The sequence below is a fragment of the Triturus cristatus genome, chromosome 3_1, assembly GCF_964204655.1.
Source record: "Triturus cristatus chromosome 3_1, aTriCri1.1, whole genome shotgun sequence".
NCBI lineage: Eukaryota > Metazoa > Chordata > Amphibia > Caudata > Salamandridae > Triturus > Triturus cristatus.
In genome coordinates, this window is record NC_140583.1 from 854930388 (window position 1) to 854951952 (window position 21565).

The window sequence follows — 21565 nt, forward strand, 5'->3', positions numbered from 1 at the left end:
GTTCTTTAATGACACATTAATTAAAATAAATGATAACAAGTAATTGGTGTCTGGTGGCTTTAACCATGCAGCTATCTTTCCCCCCCACTCCACACAGATAGGATGTCAACCCCCTCCCAGCCCCCAGTTAACTTGATTGTACTTAGATATACGCTGTAACAAGGAAAGCTGGACAAATGCATAACAAAAGACCAATACACATACTTGCCACTTTTTTATTAAAATAAAATCTGCATAACATTTTTTCTGGGTTAAAGGAGCAATGTACAACATTTTAGCCAAACGTGCCTGTTTCAAAGAGGAAAGGACGTTATAACGTTACCATACAAAGGTCAATCGACGGTTACCAAACAGTCCCATCATATTATATGAACAGCTAAAAACTGGCACGATAATTCCATTACATAGTTGTTACTATCAGCAAATCTGTCAAGTGTTGCTTTCGACTAAACAAACCTCTGAAAAAACAAATAGTCATCTAGAGGCGAGTGGTGTAGAAATTTGCAAAAGGAGTTTGAATTCAACGTTCCAGATGCAACCTATTTTTAGTACACACTTGGTTAATAACCGAGTTAAGACTAAGCATGGAGTACCCCAAACGCCACACCAAAATCTTGAGATGCAGGCCCAGTTTAGCCTAACTCCTACAGTATATGCTTGGAAAAACAACTTTTGTTAGAACACATACCAGTAATGGTGAGCACTTAATTTTGCATAGCCTCCAATCACAGTGACTTTTACATAGTAAAAAAAAAAGTAATAAAGGACTTCAATGCAAGACCCATAGAAACAATTCAGCCTATGAGCTTGGGAGGGCGGTCTTTAAATTCTAGGAAGTTTTAAAGTATTTAAAGGCACACCTCCTTTGCGTGTTTAATCAGTAGTACAAATGTTTTCCTTAAAAGGATAAAACAGAAGTGAGCAGTTTCACAGCCATTCCCCAAATCAGGCCCTTCTCTAAAGTGTAGAGTTGGAGACTAAACGGAGTTAAAACAAGAAGAGCCATGAAATGAAAAGGTGCAAGGAAGTTTGCCTTGCTATTGCTCTTAGAAGAGAGACATACTAGAACTTTAGATTAAGAAATATCTTGCGTATAAAACAATTTAAAAAACCTCAATACTCTCGCAGTATTGCAGCGCAAGCTTAACAATTTCAACCAACGACTTTAAAGAACTTAACCATACAATTTGCCAACTGATCTTGAAAATAGACTTCTGTGAATTTCAACTTCCACAACCTTAATTGTACCCAATTGACTGGAAGATCGTAAGAACTGTAAAAAGAAGAGCAGCGAGCCCTCTTTATACAACTAAGTGGAGGTGGATTTCTACCCTAGTCTTTCAAATGCAACACTACATTTGGGATGTTAAAGACAGGCGATAAGTGTCAAAAACCAGATTTCAGTCCGTTTAGGAGGTCTGCTAAAAAGGTAAAATGCCCTCTTTGCAACCATAGTGGAAACTGACGTTACAATCGGGGTTGGCCATCCGCGAGTAATTTACAGATCATGAAAGTCAGGAGTCTATTAGCCTATTTGCTGTCTCTTCTTTTTCTCTTTTTTTTTTTTTTTTTTAGACAGCATTTTACTAACCAGTCGGCCAACGAGTTTAATTCTTTTAAAGTCAAACACGGATACATCAGCAGCACGGAATACAAAAAACGTATTAAAAGCGGAGATTTAAAACCAAGTCTGGAAGAAAATGGACACGGAATTAAAAACAGTACAACTGCGTACTTCAAGTAAGCATGGCTTGGAGCCAGATTTAACAACGCCCAACCAGAGAAATGTATATAAAAAAAATTTACATCAAGAAAGCACCCAATAAACGGGTGTAATTTCGAAAAATTATGCGTGCAGGCAATAAAACCGTGCAATTCCCACTGGAAAAAAAATTTCCAGAAAAGAAACTAGGTGGCGGGCTTGGAGTTTGGAAGAGGTCTCACCCAACAAACTTGTGTCTTCCCTCCATAACCATCCCATTTAGAGGTGGAGGGAGCCTCGCTTCTGCTGGCGAAAACTCAGCGGTCAGGAACCATCATCCTGGCAGTCTGGTTTGCCAGGTTAGTCACAGACCTTGCTTCTCACGTTCACCATGCAATGCACATGGGACCTGGGCAGGGAAACCATGACCTCGGAGAACACTCCCTGCGAGTCAGAGCCACTTTAGGACTTTGTTTCAGGAAACTGAATCCCAAAGTAGGGCATCCTACGAGCAAGCGTCTATGCATACAGTAAAGAAGGCTAAAATTCCAGCCAATCAGGATGGATCTCACAAGAAAGCAGTCTTATATGCCAGGGTATCAGAAGCCAGGGCCCACCTGGTGTGCTTCTCAAAGTTAACCTGATGTGTGCACCTATAAAGTTTAATGTGCCACCCCACATGGAAAGTGTCCGTGTCACACATGCAAGAGGTCATTAACATGTTGCTTTTGGTAGCCCAGGCTGCTTGACTAACCAAACCGCTGTCAGCTCAACAAGTCAGAGGAGTAAATTCAGGTTACATGACAAAGTACAGCCTGCAGCGAAGGTAGGTCGAGCCTTAAAGCACAACCGAATTAGTTTTCAATACAAATTCCCCCAAACAAAAACAATCCTCCACCATTTAGCCCCATAAAAAAAAAAAAAAATACTAGACAACAAAAAACTGATTTAAGGCATTAAAACGGAAAAGCTTTTAAACAGCTGACATTTTTCAGTACGGTGAGTTCTGCAAAGTTGCGGAAAGGACGTCCTGGTTTCAGTCTTCCATTTCAAGCTGACGTTTTAAGCTGCAAAAGAGCAGTTAAAGTTAAATTTTAGCCACAGGAAAGGAATAAAAAGCACAGAAAGCTTTAAAACACTAAAAAAAAACCTCACCTTTTCAAGTAGGCGTGGACGTTGTCATGGCCATGATGCTTAGCCAAGTAAACCAGCACGCCAGTTGCACACCGCCCATTGCGCTGTCGGCAGAAGCTACAGTTGCAAATACCACGGCAAGGTGGGCACTGCCAGTCCTGTAACATTTGAATTCAGTGTTAGCACTGCACAATAGAGATCGGCATGTGGTTATTTCACAAAGATGCACCCCAGCAATTGGACTGACCAGACCTAGGATCCCCATTATCAAACTACGGTGTTGGGTCCGGATGTACTAAACTAGATCCAGAATACTAGAACAGTACAGAGAAATGTTGTGCCATAAATAAAAAATAAATTTTAAAGCCAGGGAAACGTGCTTCTATTCAGATTGGCCAAAAGCTTGTGGGTGTAGAAACAGTTACTACAAACTAGGATAGAGGCCACTTGAAATCAGACTAGCATGGGACTATTTACGAACTGATCAGAGTATCCTAGTACCCCATACGGACTTTACAATTTTAGCTCCAACTGCTGTGTACTTAACTCTATGGGACTAAGTGTCTATCGAGGGAGGTCCCCGATATTAAGTTCCCTTCAATCATGGGACAAGCACCTCTAGCTGAATATCTGTCTGACCGTGCAAACTTTTGCCACCAACACTGGCATTTTTTTCTCACTGTTGAGGGTCCTAGCGTTTTCCAATATTCTTTGAATGTAAACTGATAACCGCATCGAATGCGCTGCCCTTGTAGATTTATCCATTACGCTTTGCAAATGTGCAATGTCATACTTTGGTAGATCAGCAGCGATATGAAAAATGCTCACTTATTTAACCCGTTCCCTGCTCATGACGGAACCACTCCGTCATGAGCCACGGGCGCCGTGTGCTCATGACAAGAGTGGTTCCGTCATGCTGCGGCCGTTGGCAGCCGCTCCGCCCACGCGGCACCGATTCCCTGCCTGTGCGGGCGATCAATGCAAGTGGGCGGAGTCATGACGGAACCACTCAGTCATGAGCACAGCGCACCCGTGGCTCATGACGGAGTGGTTCCGTCACGAGCATGGCCGCGCCGCACTGACCCTGAACCCCCCCCCCCCAGCGCTGCGGCGGAATTCGTGCCGCGGCGATGGGGTTAATAAGGCAAAGTATACTAGGAAGGCACACTTATTTACAAACGGACATGACTGCTCTTAATGAAGTGCTAAAATCAGTGTAGTGATGTAACCAGAAGCCTAGTGAGGTTCCACTAACATACACAATTATCCTTTACATTGCTACTTCATTTAGGTATGCTGAAAAGGTGCCCACAATGAAACAAGAGCTGGTCAGCAGCTAAGTTTAATGTAAACCGCCAAGGACACATGGACAAGAATGGCTGAAAGGTACTGCAGGTGAGAAGTGTCCACAAGCCTCTTACCGGGTCCAGCAGCGCAGCTTTTACATATTCGCCATATCTATTCTTAAGACACGGCCCACAGAACTGGCCTCGTACACCAACACAGTCCGGGTTGCGACAATTTGTTTTGGTATCTATGGTCTTCTGACGACACTGGTGACAAGTGGTGCCCTACAAAAAAGCAAGAGTGAAATCAAAGTTTAGAGAACAAGACATGTCCAGGACACATTGTCAGTCGCAAGTTGTGCCGGGAACCCACTACTTGGCCGTCGCTAATCAAGCCCCCCAAAACAGGTCTAGCATGTCTCTCCTTCTAGACTGTACACATCACAAAAACATGACCGTTGGTAACAAACAAACAGCAGTCCAAGTCTAGAAATGCAAAGCTTCCATAATCAACCAGACTTCCAAACTGGATTGAGAGAGAATGCTTCCAAACAAATAACCATTGGAACGGGAACCAGTCTACCCGCAACGCCACTAGTGGTTAATCCACACTAACTGCCTGTCCAAAATGATTGTGCTATCAATATGCATAGCATTTTTTGTTTTTTTTAGGTTGAGCCTAGGCGCTGTCTCGAGATATGCTGAATCCTCTGTGGGCTTTCACCACGCCCATCGCTTCTCATTAGCTCCTTGGTCTGTGTTGCAAAATTCCTTTGGTTATTGGTCAACATTGATCCTGCCTTTTAACGGTTTTGTTCCTGTCCCGGAGGCTGGCCCCGTTACAAGGTCAGTTCACTTGTAGACAGTTAGTTTTGGCGCACTACTTCCCCCCCCCCCCCCCCCCCCCCAACTTCGAAAGTAATGCACACTTCTTTTCCGCCCTCTCCCTGCTGCTTTTTATTTGCAGCTTTTGAGACAGCTAAAGCGGTTTGCCCAATTTTTATTTTTTAAGCGCCGACCGTTGGTTTCGTGAACCTATTCCACTGCAGTCACCCAGTCTGCGAATGTTCCGTTTGCTTTGGTTCAGCCATTAGCAACATGGATAGATATTTGAAATGGTTTCCCGTAACGATTCTCCATGGTCCAATTTGATTTATTCAAATCAGCATGTTTTTTGTAGGCACAGGGAGAGCAGATGCAGAGACTTTAACCCTGTTTCCAAGTAGAAAACTAAGTTAGACCACACCTTAGACCACCAACTTGTTTAGGGGTGAGTTATAAACTACAGAGGAACATTGGGACTATAATCAAGGCATTTGTATAGCGCGCTACTCACCCGGAGGGTCTCAAGGCGCTTGGGGAGGGGGGGTCCGCTACTGCCAATCGGCACGGCCCAATTCTCTGTAATGCACATTGGACAGTGGTGACCCCACTGTTCCAATCCTAGACCACCATACACATTAAAAGTCCATCCCACTCTTCCACATCCAAGGGCATATGTTCAGCCATCGGAATGGCTGCAAAAGCTCCTGTGATCTGGATGGAAGAGGGAGTAAGTAAGATCTTTGTCCAGCGTGTCTGTTGTCTGTTTCCATCTAGCACCAGGAACTCTGCAGCACTTCAGGGAGCAGAGACAGTTTGTTTTCTGATGGCAGCGTCCATGTCTCACTCTACTTCACTCCTAGTAAAACAAAGGTCTGTCTCTTGGGCGGACCCAGGACTGACCCTGCCTAGCGCACATTCGACATGGCAATGTATGTGATCCCTCGTGATGTCTCGCCAGGCTTTTACTGACATACCTATAATGGTGCTTTGCTTTCTTGGCTGGGTTTTTAATTGAGGTCTTGTTGAGGCTATTCAATTGGCTGCTCGATGGGGCCAGTGTGATGCTATATTAGAGATAGATAGATATATATATATCTATCTCTCCTAGGACAACTTTCACGATACCAATGTGCTTGCGCAAATGGTCTGTCTTCATAGGACTGCACCAACTGCATTCTCGATAAACTGGTCTTTACGTCCCTTCTGGCTGCTTTCTATGTAACTCTAGGAACTCCGTCTGTTTTCTGCTTCCTCGCAGGCTCTGGGTGCACTCTTGGGCTGCGCTTTAGTTAGGAAACTAGGACCTGTTGAGACTGGCTCTCAAGAGAAGAGTGTAACTTCACTGGCTACTGTGGAGAGCAGCGGTGCATCCATGGCGACCGGTTGGTCTTTCTTGAATGCACAGCGCCTTCAATGACTAGATTCTGGCTAGTCTGAGCATCCCTCGACTGCCCTCTAGCTGCTCTGGTTGTAGCGTAGCAGTTTGTACTTCAGCGGATCTCTCCTCCTCCTATGCTGCTCCCTCTACTCTCTGGCTGCCCTCTTGCAGTGGTTTGCACCATTTCTGATCATTTGTTATTGCCTGGCTAGTATTTATATCAATTAGGCCTGTAGAAATTGACTTCTCTTTTCTAACACCTAGATACGTCCCTGCTTTTACTTCACTCGTGCAGCGATTCTCTGTAGCACATTTTGCTTCCCAACCACTTTCTGGCTCTTTGCTGCATGGCATGGGGCAGGAGTGTCTGTACTTCCTGTGTACTTCCTGTGACTGCATTCTATCTCCTGTTGCTACTGTCGAACTTGGAGGCCTGTACCTCCTATGGCAGATCTCTAGTCTGCATCCTAGCCCTGCATTTTAACTTGTGCGCCTGCTCTGTGGCTTGGTCCTCTGTATGTCCTCCGACTGCATCCTACCCCCTGTGACTGGCCTTTGTAGCGAGGGGTCAGTACATCCTCCAACTACTTTCCAACTCCCAAGGCTGCGCTCTATAGTATGAGGTCTTTACCTTAACTACATCTCTACTCCGTATGACTGCTCACTGTACCACGTGGCTGATTCTTCCAATGACTGCGGGCCATCCCATCATATGAACGTACTCCACCTCGAACGGCTGACCTCTATATTGTGTTGTCTGCGTTCTCTGGCTGCATTCATCCTTTCATGACTGCTCTGTACTATGGGGTCTGCGCCTTAAATGGCTACTCTTCTGAGGGCAAGGCCTTTGCCTCGTTGGGCAACATTCTACCTCCAATAGTTGGTCTCTATAGCTTTGGGTTCTGCTTCGGACTGCCTTCTCAATCCTTGCTGCGATCTAAAGGATAGGACTGCTCTGTACCTCCTATGGTGGTTCTCAGTAGTGTCTCAACCTCTTGTAACTGCTGTAAATTGTGGGGGTCTTTACCTCATAGGACTGCATTCTACCTCCTTAGGTTGCGCTCTGTAGCGTGGGAGTCACCACCTCTTTACTGCACTCTGCCTTGTCTCACTGTAGCGTGGGGTCCGCGCTTGCAGTGACTGCTCTCCGAGGAGCTGGGTCTTTGCCTCATAGGACTGAGTTTTACCTCTTATGGATGCTTTTATGGCATGGGTATCTGCACATCCTTAAACTGCTTTCTAACTCATGTGTCTGCTTCTATAGTAGGGGGGCTATACCTCCAATGGTAGTTCTGTTGCCAGATTTGGGGTGGTGGGCGGGGGGGAAACGGCAGCAGTTTGGCAGGTCTACCAGGACGGCAAATCCAGGGCTGGCTCCTCCATTAGGGCAGAGGAGCGTCACCCCACTGCTTTCTTGCAGCGCAACATTTTGTTTCTGCTTCTTGCGCTGCAAGAAAACAGAACAGTATGCCCGGTTGGGGGCGGGCGGGTTGAGGAGGAGCTTGTCCGCTGTTGTGAGTCCCGACTGGTTGGCCAGAGGGCCAACCAAACCAGTCATGCGCACTCTACATTTTCTCTATGTAGGCAGCATACATAGTCCTCACCACAGGCGCCTGGCTGAGCACCATCTGCACCAATCCCAACACTGCCATTGCAGCGCTGTGATTGGCTATGGGGAGGAAAGATGCCTGCTTCCTGTTCTGAAGCAGCATGAAAACGTGGGACCCTGCCAGCAGCAGAGGCAGCGCTGGGACCCAGTGAGGTAAGTTTTACCTTGTATTTTTAAATTAAAACGCTTCTTCCACCCCCACCCACAAAGTCATGCAGACCGCAACTTACGGCAATACGTAAAAGCTGCAGTTTGTAAGTTGAAGCCAGTTTCATCTGTTCTCCTAAAGTAATCATAGCATCCCCTGATTTTGCCAGTCATGATGCAAAGTGGCTTCTATCTTGAAACAGCAAGCATCTTTTACTCTCTAATCTCTTGATGTTACACTGGAATTTTCTATTTAGAGTATGAGATGTTTCTCAATTGTGACTTTAAATAATCTTTATTTCAGATACACAAAAAGTCATTTTAAGTCACTTGCCTGCGGTTAGGAAATCGGCTGATTTCCTTGACTACTCACGGGCTGCTCACTTATTTCACCACGTGCATTCTTGTTCTTAGCAACTGTATTATATCTTAATTCATCTTCTGAATAAAACATTAAATCCAATTTGATTGGAAAATTGTGATATTTAATATTGTATTTTTGAATGGGACCTTGTTTCTTCTAAAAAAAAAAAGTCTGAGTGGCTCCAGTAAAAGTAGAAAATGCAGGCTTTTTTTGTGCAAGCTTCACTTAAGTTGCTCGTGCTGGAGGCATTTGAACGTCAGCGGAATCAAAGGCAAAAAACTTGCCATCCGTTTGACACACATAATTAGACAACCTATGCAGGTTTGTAGTGCCAACTCTACAAACCCCAACGGCACGACACCCATTACAGTGTGCTGCATGGCTAAACACATATGTGGTCAAACAGGCAAGATGGGTTGGCTATGCCAATGCTAGTTTAGAGCACCCCAGGCTTGCTCTTGAACTGCAGGAGTAAATCCAGAGTGCGCCTGGAATTCATCCAGGAGAACTACATGAGCAAGCTATTGAGGAAATAAAAAGTAATCTGGCATCCATGTACGTAACAAATGGATTTGTTAGGACATACACAGCTGCAAATTGACCTCCCACGTGCACAACAGAGTCCCAGATACAATAAAGCATTGATAACTGCCCAACAACCCTTTTAACCAAACTCTATAGATTACACCGTGCTTACTGCAACCCATTATCCAAACCGACCACATTTGCGGACCTTTAAGGGCAGAAGCATTGAAATGTACAGCATTGAAATGTACAACCAATGGTAATTACTTACAGTAACACTATTATACACTTTATCACTGCCATTTGTAGAGATGTTTTCTAACTCCTCTTCTGTAATTTCCTCCACTGGGCGCACTACGTGTGTAAAAGTTAAGGCACTAGGACGACTTCGCCTGGGAGACTCTTCCTGAGGGGAGAAAGAAAGATTCACATTTAATGGCCATTGTATGCGTCAGGTCACTGCAGATCCAGACATTTTTTTTTTTTTTTTTAATATCAGGATGTGTTGGAAATGGCCCTTTTTGCAGGGTTAGCCCCAAACTTTTTGCTTCTTCCTCCTTTGTTTCCTGACCTGTGGTGGTTTGCTACAGGACTCTGGGCACTTTACCAGTGCTAAAATACATATGTGCTGTTAAATTGATAGAATGATTGGTTATCCATGATTGGCATATTTGTTTTACCTGTAAGGTCCCTAGTAAAGGGACCCATGTGCCAGGGCTGGTAATTCAGATGCTATTAGTGGGCCTACAGCACTGATTGTACCACCCACGTGAGTAGCCCTAAAATGGTGTCTCAAGCCTGCCACCACAGTGCCTGTGTGCAGTTGCAAACTGCCATGTTGTCCTGGCCAGTGTAAACACTTGCCAGGCCTGACTCTTCCCCTGCACATTTGACACCCCGATGGTAGGCCCAAGTTACCGCCCTGGGCAGGGTGCAGTGTATGTGAAAGGTAGGACATGTTCTAATGTGGAGGACATGTCCTGATGGTGAAATGCTGCCATTTTAGTTTTTTGCTATTGTGCCCATAAGCTAGAATGGGGAATGCGGTGTATGTTTACCTGCATATCTTACCATATGAGCAAGATAGAAAATTGAAATCTCGTGCCCCTGAACTCAGTATTAACACTACATCTTTTAGTGAGGATGGTTTTTAAAGGCGATGTTTGAAAATAGCACTTTTAGAAAGTGGCTATTTTCTTTTACCCTCGTATGCCTCCGCCTGTTCGTGTATTGACCGTCTGGTTTGTGAGTGACAGGAGCTGGGAGTGGCTGCAAGAGGCTGGGTGAGTCGGCACTAGGCTGAAAAGACTTATCTGCATTTGGAGCGGTGGGAGGGAGTTGCACCTGGGTCTGAATAGGGCTGTGCCTGCCTTCCACAATGCTGACTCCACCTCCTGTGGTGTGTCTGATGACCCTGGCCCACACTGACAAAGGAAGAAGTTGTGCACTGGCAAAGTGCACCCAGAACTGGTTTGGACTGGATCCAGGACCTCTCAAACATGAACAAAGACTTTTGGGGTATAAAAGTAGGACCTGAAACACCTGTAAAATTAGATCAGTCCTGGAAATAAGAAGAACCTTTGCCAAGGAGACGAGTGCTTGAAACTGAGAAGGATTGCCCTTGCTGTGTGTTCTGGGACTGACTTGCAGTTGCTATTCTGCCATGGAAAGGAGATGGACTTGTTGCTGTGTGCGGTGTCCTCTTCTGAAAAGAAAATCTCCAAGGGCCTGTGAAGAGCTGGCCTCCTCAGGGATATAAAAGTTTGCCAAAGACTACTACTTTTGCCAACAAGAGGAATCCCTGCCAAAGAAGATCAGCTGAAGAGACTGGAAAGGAAGACTGCCCTTGCTGTGTGTTCTGGGGCTGACCTACAGTTTGCCATTACTACGAAGGAAGGGGACAGGGGACTGGAGTGTGCTGTGTTCCCACCTGCTTGAAGGAAGGACTTTGCTGTGTCCAAGAGTCTCCAAGGGCCTGAGGAGATATGGCCTCCTGTTGCGGAAATACAGGGAGATAAAAGTTTCCAGGACCATCTGCTAACGTTGTGCGCGTGTCTGCAAGTAGCTAAAAATCCGTTTGTGACGTGCTTTGTGCCACGAAAACGCTGTGTGTGCCAGGGCTCTGCGTATGCCCTTCTTGAAGCCTGCCTCTGCCCAGATGGTCCCCAATGCTGAGGGGTGTGTGTGTGCTCAACTGGGAGCTGCCGAGAGTTAGCAGAGTTAGAGTACGAGTCGCAGCGCCAGATCAGCCCTTGAGGTAACGCTCCACTCCGCGCTGAGATTAGTGGAGGTGCGGCGCATCACCCAGCAACCAGGAGGCTTGACCAGTTGCAGCCACGCCAGGATTGGTGGCCACGGCAAGCGTTGTCTGGCAACAAGGGGGCCAGTCACTGGTGGAGCCGCGCTGAATTCCTGAAGCACGACCGAGGGAAAGCTGCCTTTGGGGAAAATCGCCCGGACTGCTGAGCCCCCGCCGCATTGCACAAAGGTAACTGGAGCAGAGTAGTACAGCATGCATGCGCGCCTAGCAACCACGGGGTGATTTCCTTAAAGAACCAGCAGTGTTACGGCATTACTAACAGTACCGAGCTTGCGCGCATTGTGGGGAAGCAGGGGTGATTTGCGGATTCCCGAGCAAGCAGTACCGGCGCGCACGCCCCTGCTACAGCTAAAGCGGCACTTTTATTATCACAGAAGTGAACTGTGTGAGCCGAAAGAGCATTACCGAGGTGAACTGTGTGAGCACACGGAGCATTTCTGAAGTGAACTAATGACAACAGAAACCTACCAAGTTGTTTTACTAAAGAAACATAAAGACTTTTTTTTTTTTTTAGAAGGTGTAATTTGTGTATGTGCATTTTTGGACGTTTTGATCTGACCTTAACTATATAAAGGAATTGATATTTTCATAATAACTGGTGTAGTGTCAGTTTGTGGTGCGTCACTGTTACTGTGAGTGCTAGTGCAAATACTTAACTCATTGCCTTGGGGATAAGCCGGTCTGCTCGTGCCAAGCTCCCATGGGGGTGATCAGTGTGTAACCCCTTACCCTGACTAGAAGCAAGGGTCCCTATTTGGTCAAAGGTACTTACCTCTGCCAACTAGAGACCCCCAGTTCTAACAGGACGCATTTAGCGTCATGGTGTATTGGTCTAGATTAGTTATGTTCCGATATTCATGCCATTTCTGGGAGTGGTTTTAGTTTTGCTTTATCATGAGCCAGATGCGGATACCATGCATGGTAGGGCGGAGTTTAATTAAATGGAGCAGAGAGCTCACTAGCTCAAATGCCTTCCATCCAGAACATAAAATCATAGGCCCATTACGCCACTTCATAGGAGATGGACATAATTTACATATGGTGGACATACATTTTAAATTTAGCCAACGCAATTGATTTTCGTGTGCATGATTTGTTTACAACGGTAGGCTCCTTCCTTAAAAGACTTCATTATACAATGATAATAAGAAAGCCACGTGATAACTTACTTCCAGATACTCATCCTCAAGCTTCCTCTTCCTCACCAAGTAGAATTGGTCATTTTCTTCATCTTCTGGCGCTGGGCTGGGCGGACCATCAACCAGAGACCTCGATCGAGTGCGGGGTGGAGCCGTCCGATCAGAACTACTCCTCAACACTCTTCCAGAACGTGGGGTTCCTGGAGAGCGTTTTGATTTCTACAAAAGTATAAAACACATAATATACATTAGACAGATTGTTGCTCTGTCTGCAACAGCACAGGAGGATCAGGAAAGAGACCGAATGAAGAAACTGTACACCACATACCGGAGTGCTTGGAGACGCCATGTTCCGCTTCATGGCAAACCCAGGAATGCTTTGCAACTCTGCCATTAGTTTTGCAAGCTAAACGGAGAGAGAAAAAAAATAATAATAATTCTGAATCTACTTCTATGTACTGGTATCATGGTCGTATTGTTGCATACAACATTGAAACTACTCTCAAACAGTTCAACAAATGAATTTGAAAGAATTTTATGTATAGGCCACTTACACCCATGCTGGTTTATTATTGGGTTGGTCAAAGGGGACAAACTTTGCACAGGTCTTCTTACATAGTCCCCATTTAGTCTTGATCATCTAAAACCCCAGAGATAATGGATAGTCTTCAACGAGACCGGCAAAGAATGATAGTTACCATGGCTTTGTTTTCCTTGATGTTTAGAGCTCGCTTCTCCATGAAGTTGGAGTCTTGCTCATCCTCGGAATCAGAATCAGAATGGGAGGAGTTGGCTGGCGTTTCAGGAGGTTCTTGCGGGGACTGGTTTCTAGTATTCTTTCGAACTGGAAACTTGAGAGCTACTTTCAATGGGGCACATCTTTTTGGGCGCATGCGCTCTGGTTTCTTAAATGTATCTTCTGGAAAGTCGTTTACATTCACATCGCTAAGTTTCTATGGTAGAAATAAATACACAATGGTATTTAATACATTTAAGCAATTTTCTTTAGGCAACAACAACAAAAAAAATCTTAAAGCGCTGCACTATAACGGAAGCATCACTGTTACTTTGAATCAAACTTTATTTTTGTACATCTGTTACGAAAGCTTAAGATTTAACCAAACACAGCTTAATCAACTCTAAAACAATAACATCTCCACAAAACTATTGTCGGGGTGGGGGGGGTGGAAACACGTCTTAATATCAGGCACGTGGGACAAGCATTGCCAAAGCCGCATAGAGTTTGGCTCTAATTTCCTAACACATTGGAGCGATTTAGCAGGTGCAGACAGAAAACTACACCGCCTCTCCGCAGTTTTCTTAGACTCCTGGAAGCACAAAGACTCCACTAGCCAATCAGGACGCTACTGTCACCAGCATAACAGCAGTGTAGTGATAGGTCTGGGTGGCCTAGTTCAGTGCTCAGACAGGGACTGAGGCGAGAGCCGGTACATGTGCTCTACCCCAGGAACAAATGATGGATGAATGCTGATTGAACGCCCCCCTCCCCTCCAAGAGATGATGGGGGGGGGGGGGGTGGTCCATCATTCTTCTGCTCACTACACCATTCCAGTTTGGACCCAGCCATATGCAAATCGGTCTTGACCCTGATCCTCACGGGAACAGTCCAGCCCGAACTGCCAAGCCAGGTCCTCCCTGGACTGGAAACAAGCATCCTAGGACTGGTTTCAGGGTAACACCCCTCAGCCAGGCTCACTTGAATCCAGTGGCAGAGTGTAAGGGACCCACATCTGGGCATATCCAACCCCCTTAGGGTGATGGCCAGAGAGGCTAGTCAAAGAAAGTTAGTGGTTGAAAGAAGCAGTCCCAAAACCAACTTTATGAACACTAATCAATACATCCGTCAGCTATTCTGGAGAAATCCAGACCCAAAAAATTATTAAATATTGGTGTCTGCAGTCACCATGCCATGCAAGTGCCTGCATTGTACTGTGCCTGCATTGTACTAGGTATAAAAGAATCTGCTGCGAGTTTCTCGTTTGGTAGCTTAACGAAAATAAATACATTAGTTTGCATTCTCGTTCAAAAGGAAGAAATGCAAAATTAAGTTGGGTTTCAAATAACAGTCTAGCTCAACACAGCAGAGGAGAGGATTGGTCTCTGTTTCAGAGGGCATATTTGATGTCTCTTGGAAGCATGTAATGCCCAGTACTTCTCACATTGGATTTCCATTGAGAGAGTGCTCAACCGGTTTACATAAAGTGGGACAAGAAAAGGAACAAACGTTTTTGCACAAGCGATTGCTGAATGATTGAATACACTAACATGTGGTCATCACCATCTGTCTTTCATGCGTCAGTACAAAATGACAACGGTGGCATTTAAACAGGCAAGTTTAAATAAACTTGACACCCACCATTACACCTCGCATCCCGTGGTCAGAAAAGTCCCCGAAGGGTTCATTGTCGGAATCCTCATGGAAATGTTTAGCCAGCTCTCTAGAAGTGTCTGACCTTAACTTTGGTTTCTGCAAGAGAAAAAAAAATAAAAAAATAAGCAAGTACTTGCAGAAACTACAGATGCGGAGAAAAAAAAAAAAAAAAAAAAAAAAAAAAAAAAAAAAACACATTTACAAGAGAATAGCTTTTGTTACCAAGAAAATTGCTTTGAAGTTTACAAATGACTAAAAACTGTTGCGGCAGTCGAGCGCGTTAGGTTATGTGACATTTCAAAAGGTAGAATAAGTAGCTAAGCTGCCTCCGACAATTACTACTTGGAACCAGCAGCAAAAAGAAATTACAGTCCATGCTGTATATTCCCAACTACAGTGTAGAAATGCTAGGAAAAAGCATGCAGCTCTAATCATGTACAAAGCAGGTCTGACATTTTCGGAGTAGCAGACTCAATTGTGTTTATTCTTGTAGTGCACTTACTGTGTTTGCAAAATTATCGGAGCCAAAGCTGTCACAACTATCATCAGAGGACGACGAGGTTTCCATGGGGATCAACTTCACATTTCGGAAGCCCTTGGATTGTTTCTCCCCAGAACGGGTTCTCAGCTGTAGCTGTGGAAGTGACAAAGGAATCAGAATGTGACACTGGAAAATGGATAGTCATTCGCGATTGTGTACAAGAGGGCTGAATCAAAAAATTCACAATGCAAGTCAAAGCAGGTCCCAGCGTCATTTTCTCCACAAAACTAAAATTGTGTAGACAAGGCTGTAAAGTTTCAAACTTACAAGATGGTTTCTGCGATTGCCAAGTTTGCCCTCATCCTAAAACTCAAGCATTGCATTTAAGGCTCCCAGTTTTTACTGATAAATACATTAGTGTCCATTTTTAAAAGCTAAAAAATACTGAAAATCAGGTTTTCTGCGATTGACTCGCCAGGCTGTCTTTCATGGATTAAACTCCAACAGCTAAGCAGATACATGACGAGATTTCCTCAAATACAGGCATATGTTAGCATGTTTATTAAGTATAACGGTAATGTTCACCTGTGGGTGTAATATTTGGCTGCATGTGTGCTAAAAACGCAACAGGTATTAAAAAGTGTGAGTGCAGGTTAATCAGTTACACAAATGTGAAAATAAACCAACTGAAGACTACCATTATTCACAAAACACAAACGCCATGAAACAGTGAGCCCCATTTATAATACAAGTGCTTAAGTGTGGTAGGTTGCACTCATTGCGACAAGAGCCTTCGGACCAAGAAGTGCACATGTATCACTCCCTTTGGTGCTTAGTGGAGTTATGACAACTTTTGTCCCCAGAGCCACTGCACCTTATAAATGAAGCCCATTTTAACTGCAAGGTATTTGCACTTGAGACTATTATGTGTTTAGAGGAGTTCTGATAACTTGAGCCTGGTACCACTGCACCTGCTGCACAATTCAAAACATTACCGTGTTGTGTGCAAGGTATCTCCATGGCTGCCTATTTAGTAGTAAAATATAGCATAGCTTTTATATCAACTTTAATTTTTAACATGCAATGCTTATTACAACATTAATAATTTGATAATAACCAAATAAATCAAGTTGGAAAAAAAATGAATCAGACCACGCCTAAAGTGCAAAGAAAGGTACTGAGGCATGAATAGGAAATGACAAATGTTCTATGGCTAAAGCATCTGCTCTATACAACTAAGTAATAAAAAGCAAGTATTCCGACATACAGTTGGAAGCGGTCTGCCTTTTCTGTGGCAAGAGATTGACATTAAATGGGCTTAAAATAGGGTGAGCAGTTTTAGTTGAAGTACCATAAACTTGTGCATCCACGGGAAGCCTTCCCTCAACCACGAATGTATATTAATTCAGAGACGGGAACTGATAAGAGCCCCCCCCCCCATTTTAAAATATTAAATACAAGAAATTTTACAAGCACTGTGCAGACGAAACAAAAACCGACAAAATCATGAAGTACAACTACCATAATATGTGCTGAAACTTCCTTCCTTCAATGGCAAGTACACCTGCTGTCAGTTTTTAATCTGGAAACAGCTTTGTACGAGAGCAAAGGTCAGTCGAAAGAGTACAAGAACCTGAGGTTCCCTTTTATATTGGGTTAAATATGGATATACTAGTTACAAATCTCATTGTGTAGCAGTAACTAATGTAAGACTCTAGGGTTCTCTGGATGAAGTAAGAAATGATCAGTCGGTTTCGATCCCCTATGTACTTGATTGTGTGCTTAAAGTTTTACACCCACAATCTCGTGAATTACGTAGGTATTTATATAGCACACACACACATATATATTCACTTAAAAAACCATGGGTTTCACACACGTTAGTTAGGAATTAGCATTTAAAAAACCTTGCAAATTCAATTAAAAAACCATAGGTTTCACACGTTATAGTTAGCTGGACATTTCCCTCGTAAAAAAACAATGAAATTCTCCCGTTATAGTTAGTGCAGGCAACTATAACTCACGCGACCGCAATCCTCTGCTGATGACGTCAGATATTACATCACCGATTACATATGTGTCTTTCTGAAAAATAAATATTTGTAATATATGTATAGCTAAAGATTAATGGAAGAAGACATGGGTAAATAGGTGTCTAAATACAGTGATGTATTATCTGACGTCATCAGCAGAGGATTGCGGTCGCGTGAGTTATAGTTGCCTGCACTAACTATAACGGGGGAATTTCATTGTTTTTTTACGAGGGAAATGTCCAGCTAACTATAACGTGTGAAACCTATGGTTTTTTTAATTGAATTTGCAAGGTTTTTTAAATGCTAATTCCTAACTATAACGTGTGTGAAACCCATGGTTTTTTAAGTGAATTTGTACAGTTTTTTAAATGCTAAGTTATGTATTTATGAATATATTTTTTTTCAGGTTTTTCACCGTGCGCGCACCGAGCACCCACGATGCGTTGTTCGTGCCGTGCGCGCACCCGGCGCTTTTTCGTCCAAAAAAATAACTGTTTTTCACCCTTGGGGGTCCTTCAGTGACCCCCTGACAAAGGCTAGGGGGTCAGGAACTGTCCACCCTGCCCCCTTTTCACGTTCTCCACCTTTGTTTTTCACTGCCTCTGACTGCGAGAGACAAAATGGCGGCCGACACTTCCTGATTTCGACTGATTAGAATGTCTACTAGACATCTAACAACCAATCAGAATTGCACTCGCGCACGTCACCGTGTGCGCTTGTAGATATGTACTTTTAACTGAAATTCTCTCAGGAATTACTGAACAGATTGACTCCAGATATTCAAAAGGCACATCCCTGACCTGAGGACTACCTTTCTGCCAAATTTCAAGTAATTCTGTTCAGCCGTTCGGGCTGTACTTTGGACTAAATGTCCCTATGGAAAAATGCATGGGGAAAACGCGTTTTGGGGCCCCCCTATTTTCTCAGCCCCCGCTTGACTAATCACCCCAAGACTTTCAGGGTAGGAGCGGAGCGCCCCACCTATTTTGAAAAATTCACGAGGATTCGTCAACCGGCACCAAAGTTATTCAAAATAGAATTTTCAGATTCCCTATGGAAACACGGTCCTAACTATAACTATCTACACACATACACACACACACACCATTTGCATGATGAATTTATCAAGTGCACTCTTACTGCTGTGTGTACACCAGGGGCGCAACTGGAGTCAAATTCCGGAGAGCCTAATACTTCCAGCAATGTAGATTCAAATGTCAGTGGGGGGGGGGGGGGGGGGCGCAATACAGCAACGTGTCCTTTTATAATGGAAGTGGTGCTCATGCAAAAGTGCCTCAATACCTTCGGGTGGAGATCGAGCAGAACAACAATGCCTCGGGTGCGGCTGCGATAGGAGCCCCATACCAGCCAGTCCACAGCAGCTCAAGAACTCTGTCCGGGAAGCAATTTTAGCCCGGACTGACATTACTGGGGGTTGGGGAGCGCTGAAGCCCTCCGAGTCCTATGGCCGTTGAGCACCTGGTACACACCCCTGTACTCCAATATAAAGATTTTTTTTTTGTTATATCGATTTCTTTTTGGCGGCATTATTTACTCAACCATATTATATTATTTGGCCCTCCCCTGCCTCACGATACCCGTGACCCTAACAAAAGCCGTCGCTTTAAACAATAGTCAAAATATTTCCAAAACATCCATCAAGGGGTAATTTGAAATTAACATGCCCCATCTGGCAAATTAGATGCAAAAGTACTGTTCCACTTCTATCTGAAAGCCAAATATGGCATAAAAATCTCACCATAAATACAAGTCTGAACCCGATTTGGTGAACAGAAGCGAAAAATGTGCCCCCACTACACAAAAAAACACTAATGACAGTGTAGACAAGCTGATCTGCGAGATACAAGATCACAACATTAAGTAAAAGAATCACCGACTGCTCTGCTCAAGTGTTGTCTAGAAATAACACGCCACGTTCTGGGCGTGGTCCCCAAGAAAGTACGCCCAAAACGTAGCCTGACTCTAGCATGGAGGCTACGTAAAAAAAAAAAAAGTGTCAATATGCAGGGGGCGTGATAAAGAACGTGTAAACGAAAGAAGGAATGCTTTTCGCGCGCTGTTTGATCACGTGGTAATGCACGCTCTTTAAACCCAGCGCGGGAAACTACAGCGCTTTACTGATGAGACCCGAGCCGTGCGTGCATTGGAATATAGGATAGGGGATGCGGGTTTGCTTCTACAGGCCAGGCGAGAACACAGGTCCTGCTACTAACAAAAGTATACTTTTCGAGTAAATTCACGCCATACACACGTCCAAAAAAGCGCCGATTTAAGTTTGTCTCTCCATAACCAGAGATTGACGTGGGATTACATTAAAGTAAAATAACTAGGAATTGCCAATTGCACTAAAAAAAAAAAAAATACACTAAAAATCCACACAATTCATGCGCTGCACACTGGGCGTTCAGAATTAAGCAGACATATAGAGGTTTTAAGTTCGAACTGTGTTAAACTCAATTTCTTCGTACATAATTTATGGCAGACATGGTATCTGTGCATTAACTACAGTGGCACACTAGGGATTAGTGCAGTGTACATCGCCACTTGATTCGTGCTGAGATTAATATGAGCGCAGTGCATTGAAGTTATTTCTTATCGGGGATATTAAAGCGAGTGCTGCAGACGAGAATCGACCCATAAACCACGGAACTGGGTGTGCTAGCTCGATTTTTGGCGGGCTGCAAAGTGCCATCATACACACTGCAAAAACATACAAAAGGCAGCCCCAAAAACAGTCTTGAGCAGAGCCCCCCCCCCCCCCCACGAATGCCGCAGGTTAGCAATGGCTGCAGAATGTTCTAGGATTTGTGCACACTAAAAGTAGATAATTCTAAAATGGGTAGAAACGTAATACAATTCAAAGTTGCGGGAGTTGCAGATCAATTAAATATTGCAACACAATATGGTTCCTTTCAGTAGGGAACCTGGTGCATACTCACCTTGAAGGGGTCCATGTTGCGTCTTATATCGGTGTCAGAGCTGCTGCAGTTTCAAGCTTCCTCCAACTGCGACCACAGAGGACTGAACTGCGATAAAATACAGCGCGCCAAACCTTCTTTAGAGGGCGGAGCACTTTTCTCGCGCTAAAATCCGAGTAGCCCTCCCTCTCCACGAGGATTCCGGGATCGCAGCCACGCCCCTACGGCCATTCACAACATTCCAGTGTGTTGTACCTTCCCACTTTAGGCAGAGCTGAGACGCGGCCGTCTGACAAACAGACACAGTCCAACCCCGTCCCAGCCCGCCATCTGTGGAAAGCAATCTCTGTGTATCGAAGGCGTGTCTGACTGCTGGCGGGAAACTCTAACTATTACAAAGAGTAATCTAGAAGAGTGAAGGAGCTCTAAACCGAAGGCGTGCTGACTGTTGGCAGGAAGCTCTATTATAAAGAGTTACCTAGCTATTGAAGGAGACGGTAGATAAACTGCGCCAAAAGCGCTTTTTAAAAAAAAAAAAAAAAATGTTGTCAAATACTCGGTTTGCCCGGCATGGGGACACATAATTTAGCGTTCGAAAGTCCCCAAGTACTGTACCGGCGTTTTATACCTACCCCTGCCCTCGACAAATGTGGACTTTTTAAACTTTATTTTTGTGAACGTAGCTGTTGTCAAGTTTGCTTGTGGCTGACGTTTAAGAGTTCAGTGTCCCATCTGTGAAATTATTTTTTCCGCGTGGCACTATATTGCGTAGATTCCAAGCACTGGCAAAGCCAACAAAAAAACATTAGTATTAATGTAACACATGGAATTACAAGTGCACACAAGTACTGGTTGCACGAGCTGACGATATGAATGCCAGAGCTATTTGCTTTGGTGACGATTGCTTTGTTACTGATGGCACGCTGTCTCTCTCACATAAGTCCTCATCACCCAGTTTCTCATGAACAGTGTTGACTCCGCACAAACCTCTCGTGGGGGTAAGAATAGTTGTAGTGGAGGCAATTCAGCCACTTTGCAGGAGGAAAGAGAACAGCACACAATGATAGATGGTCTGATAATGAGAGTAAGATGCTCATCTGATCCAAAATGTGATTGACAATGTCTCAAACCGATAGATAAAGGGTGTTAGAAATGGGGTTTCTAACTGGCTGTGGTTTGCACCCTATCCAAGTAAGGACCCTCTCTCTAGTCAGGCTAAGGGAGTCACACAGCTAAGATAACCCCTGTTCACCACCTTGGTAGCCTGGCACAAGCAGTCAGTCTTAACATA

The 21565-nt window shown here is 44.4% G+C and overlaps 1 protein-coding gene across 1 annotated transcript; it reads right to left on the minus strand.

The window, feature by feature from the left end:
- Positions 1-201: 201 nt before the first annotated feature.
- On the minus strand, positions 202-20641 carry CDCA7 (cell division cycle associated 7). Its single transcript, XM_085645275.1, has 10 exons — positions 20296-20641; positions 15324-15455; positions 14807-14917; positions 13128-13382; positions 12758-12835; positions 12460-12648; positions 9242-9376; positions 4258-4407; positions 2858-2994; positions 202-2769 (listed from the first exon to the last, which is right to left on the minus strand). Exons 1-10 carry the CDS (start codon positions 20308-20310, stop codon positions 2739-2741), a joined length of 1233 nt encoding a protein of 410 aa, XP_085501401.1. The 5' UTR covers positions 20311-20641; the 3' UTR covers positions 202-2738.
- Positions 20642-21565: the final 924 nt, after the last annotated feature.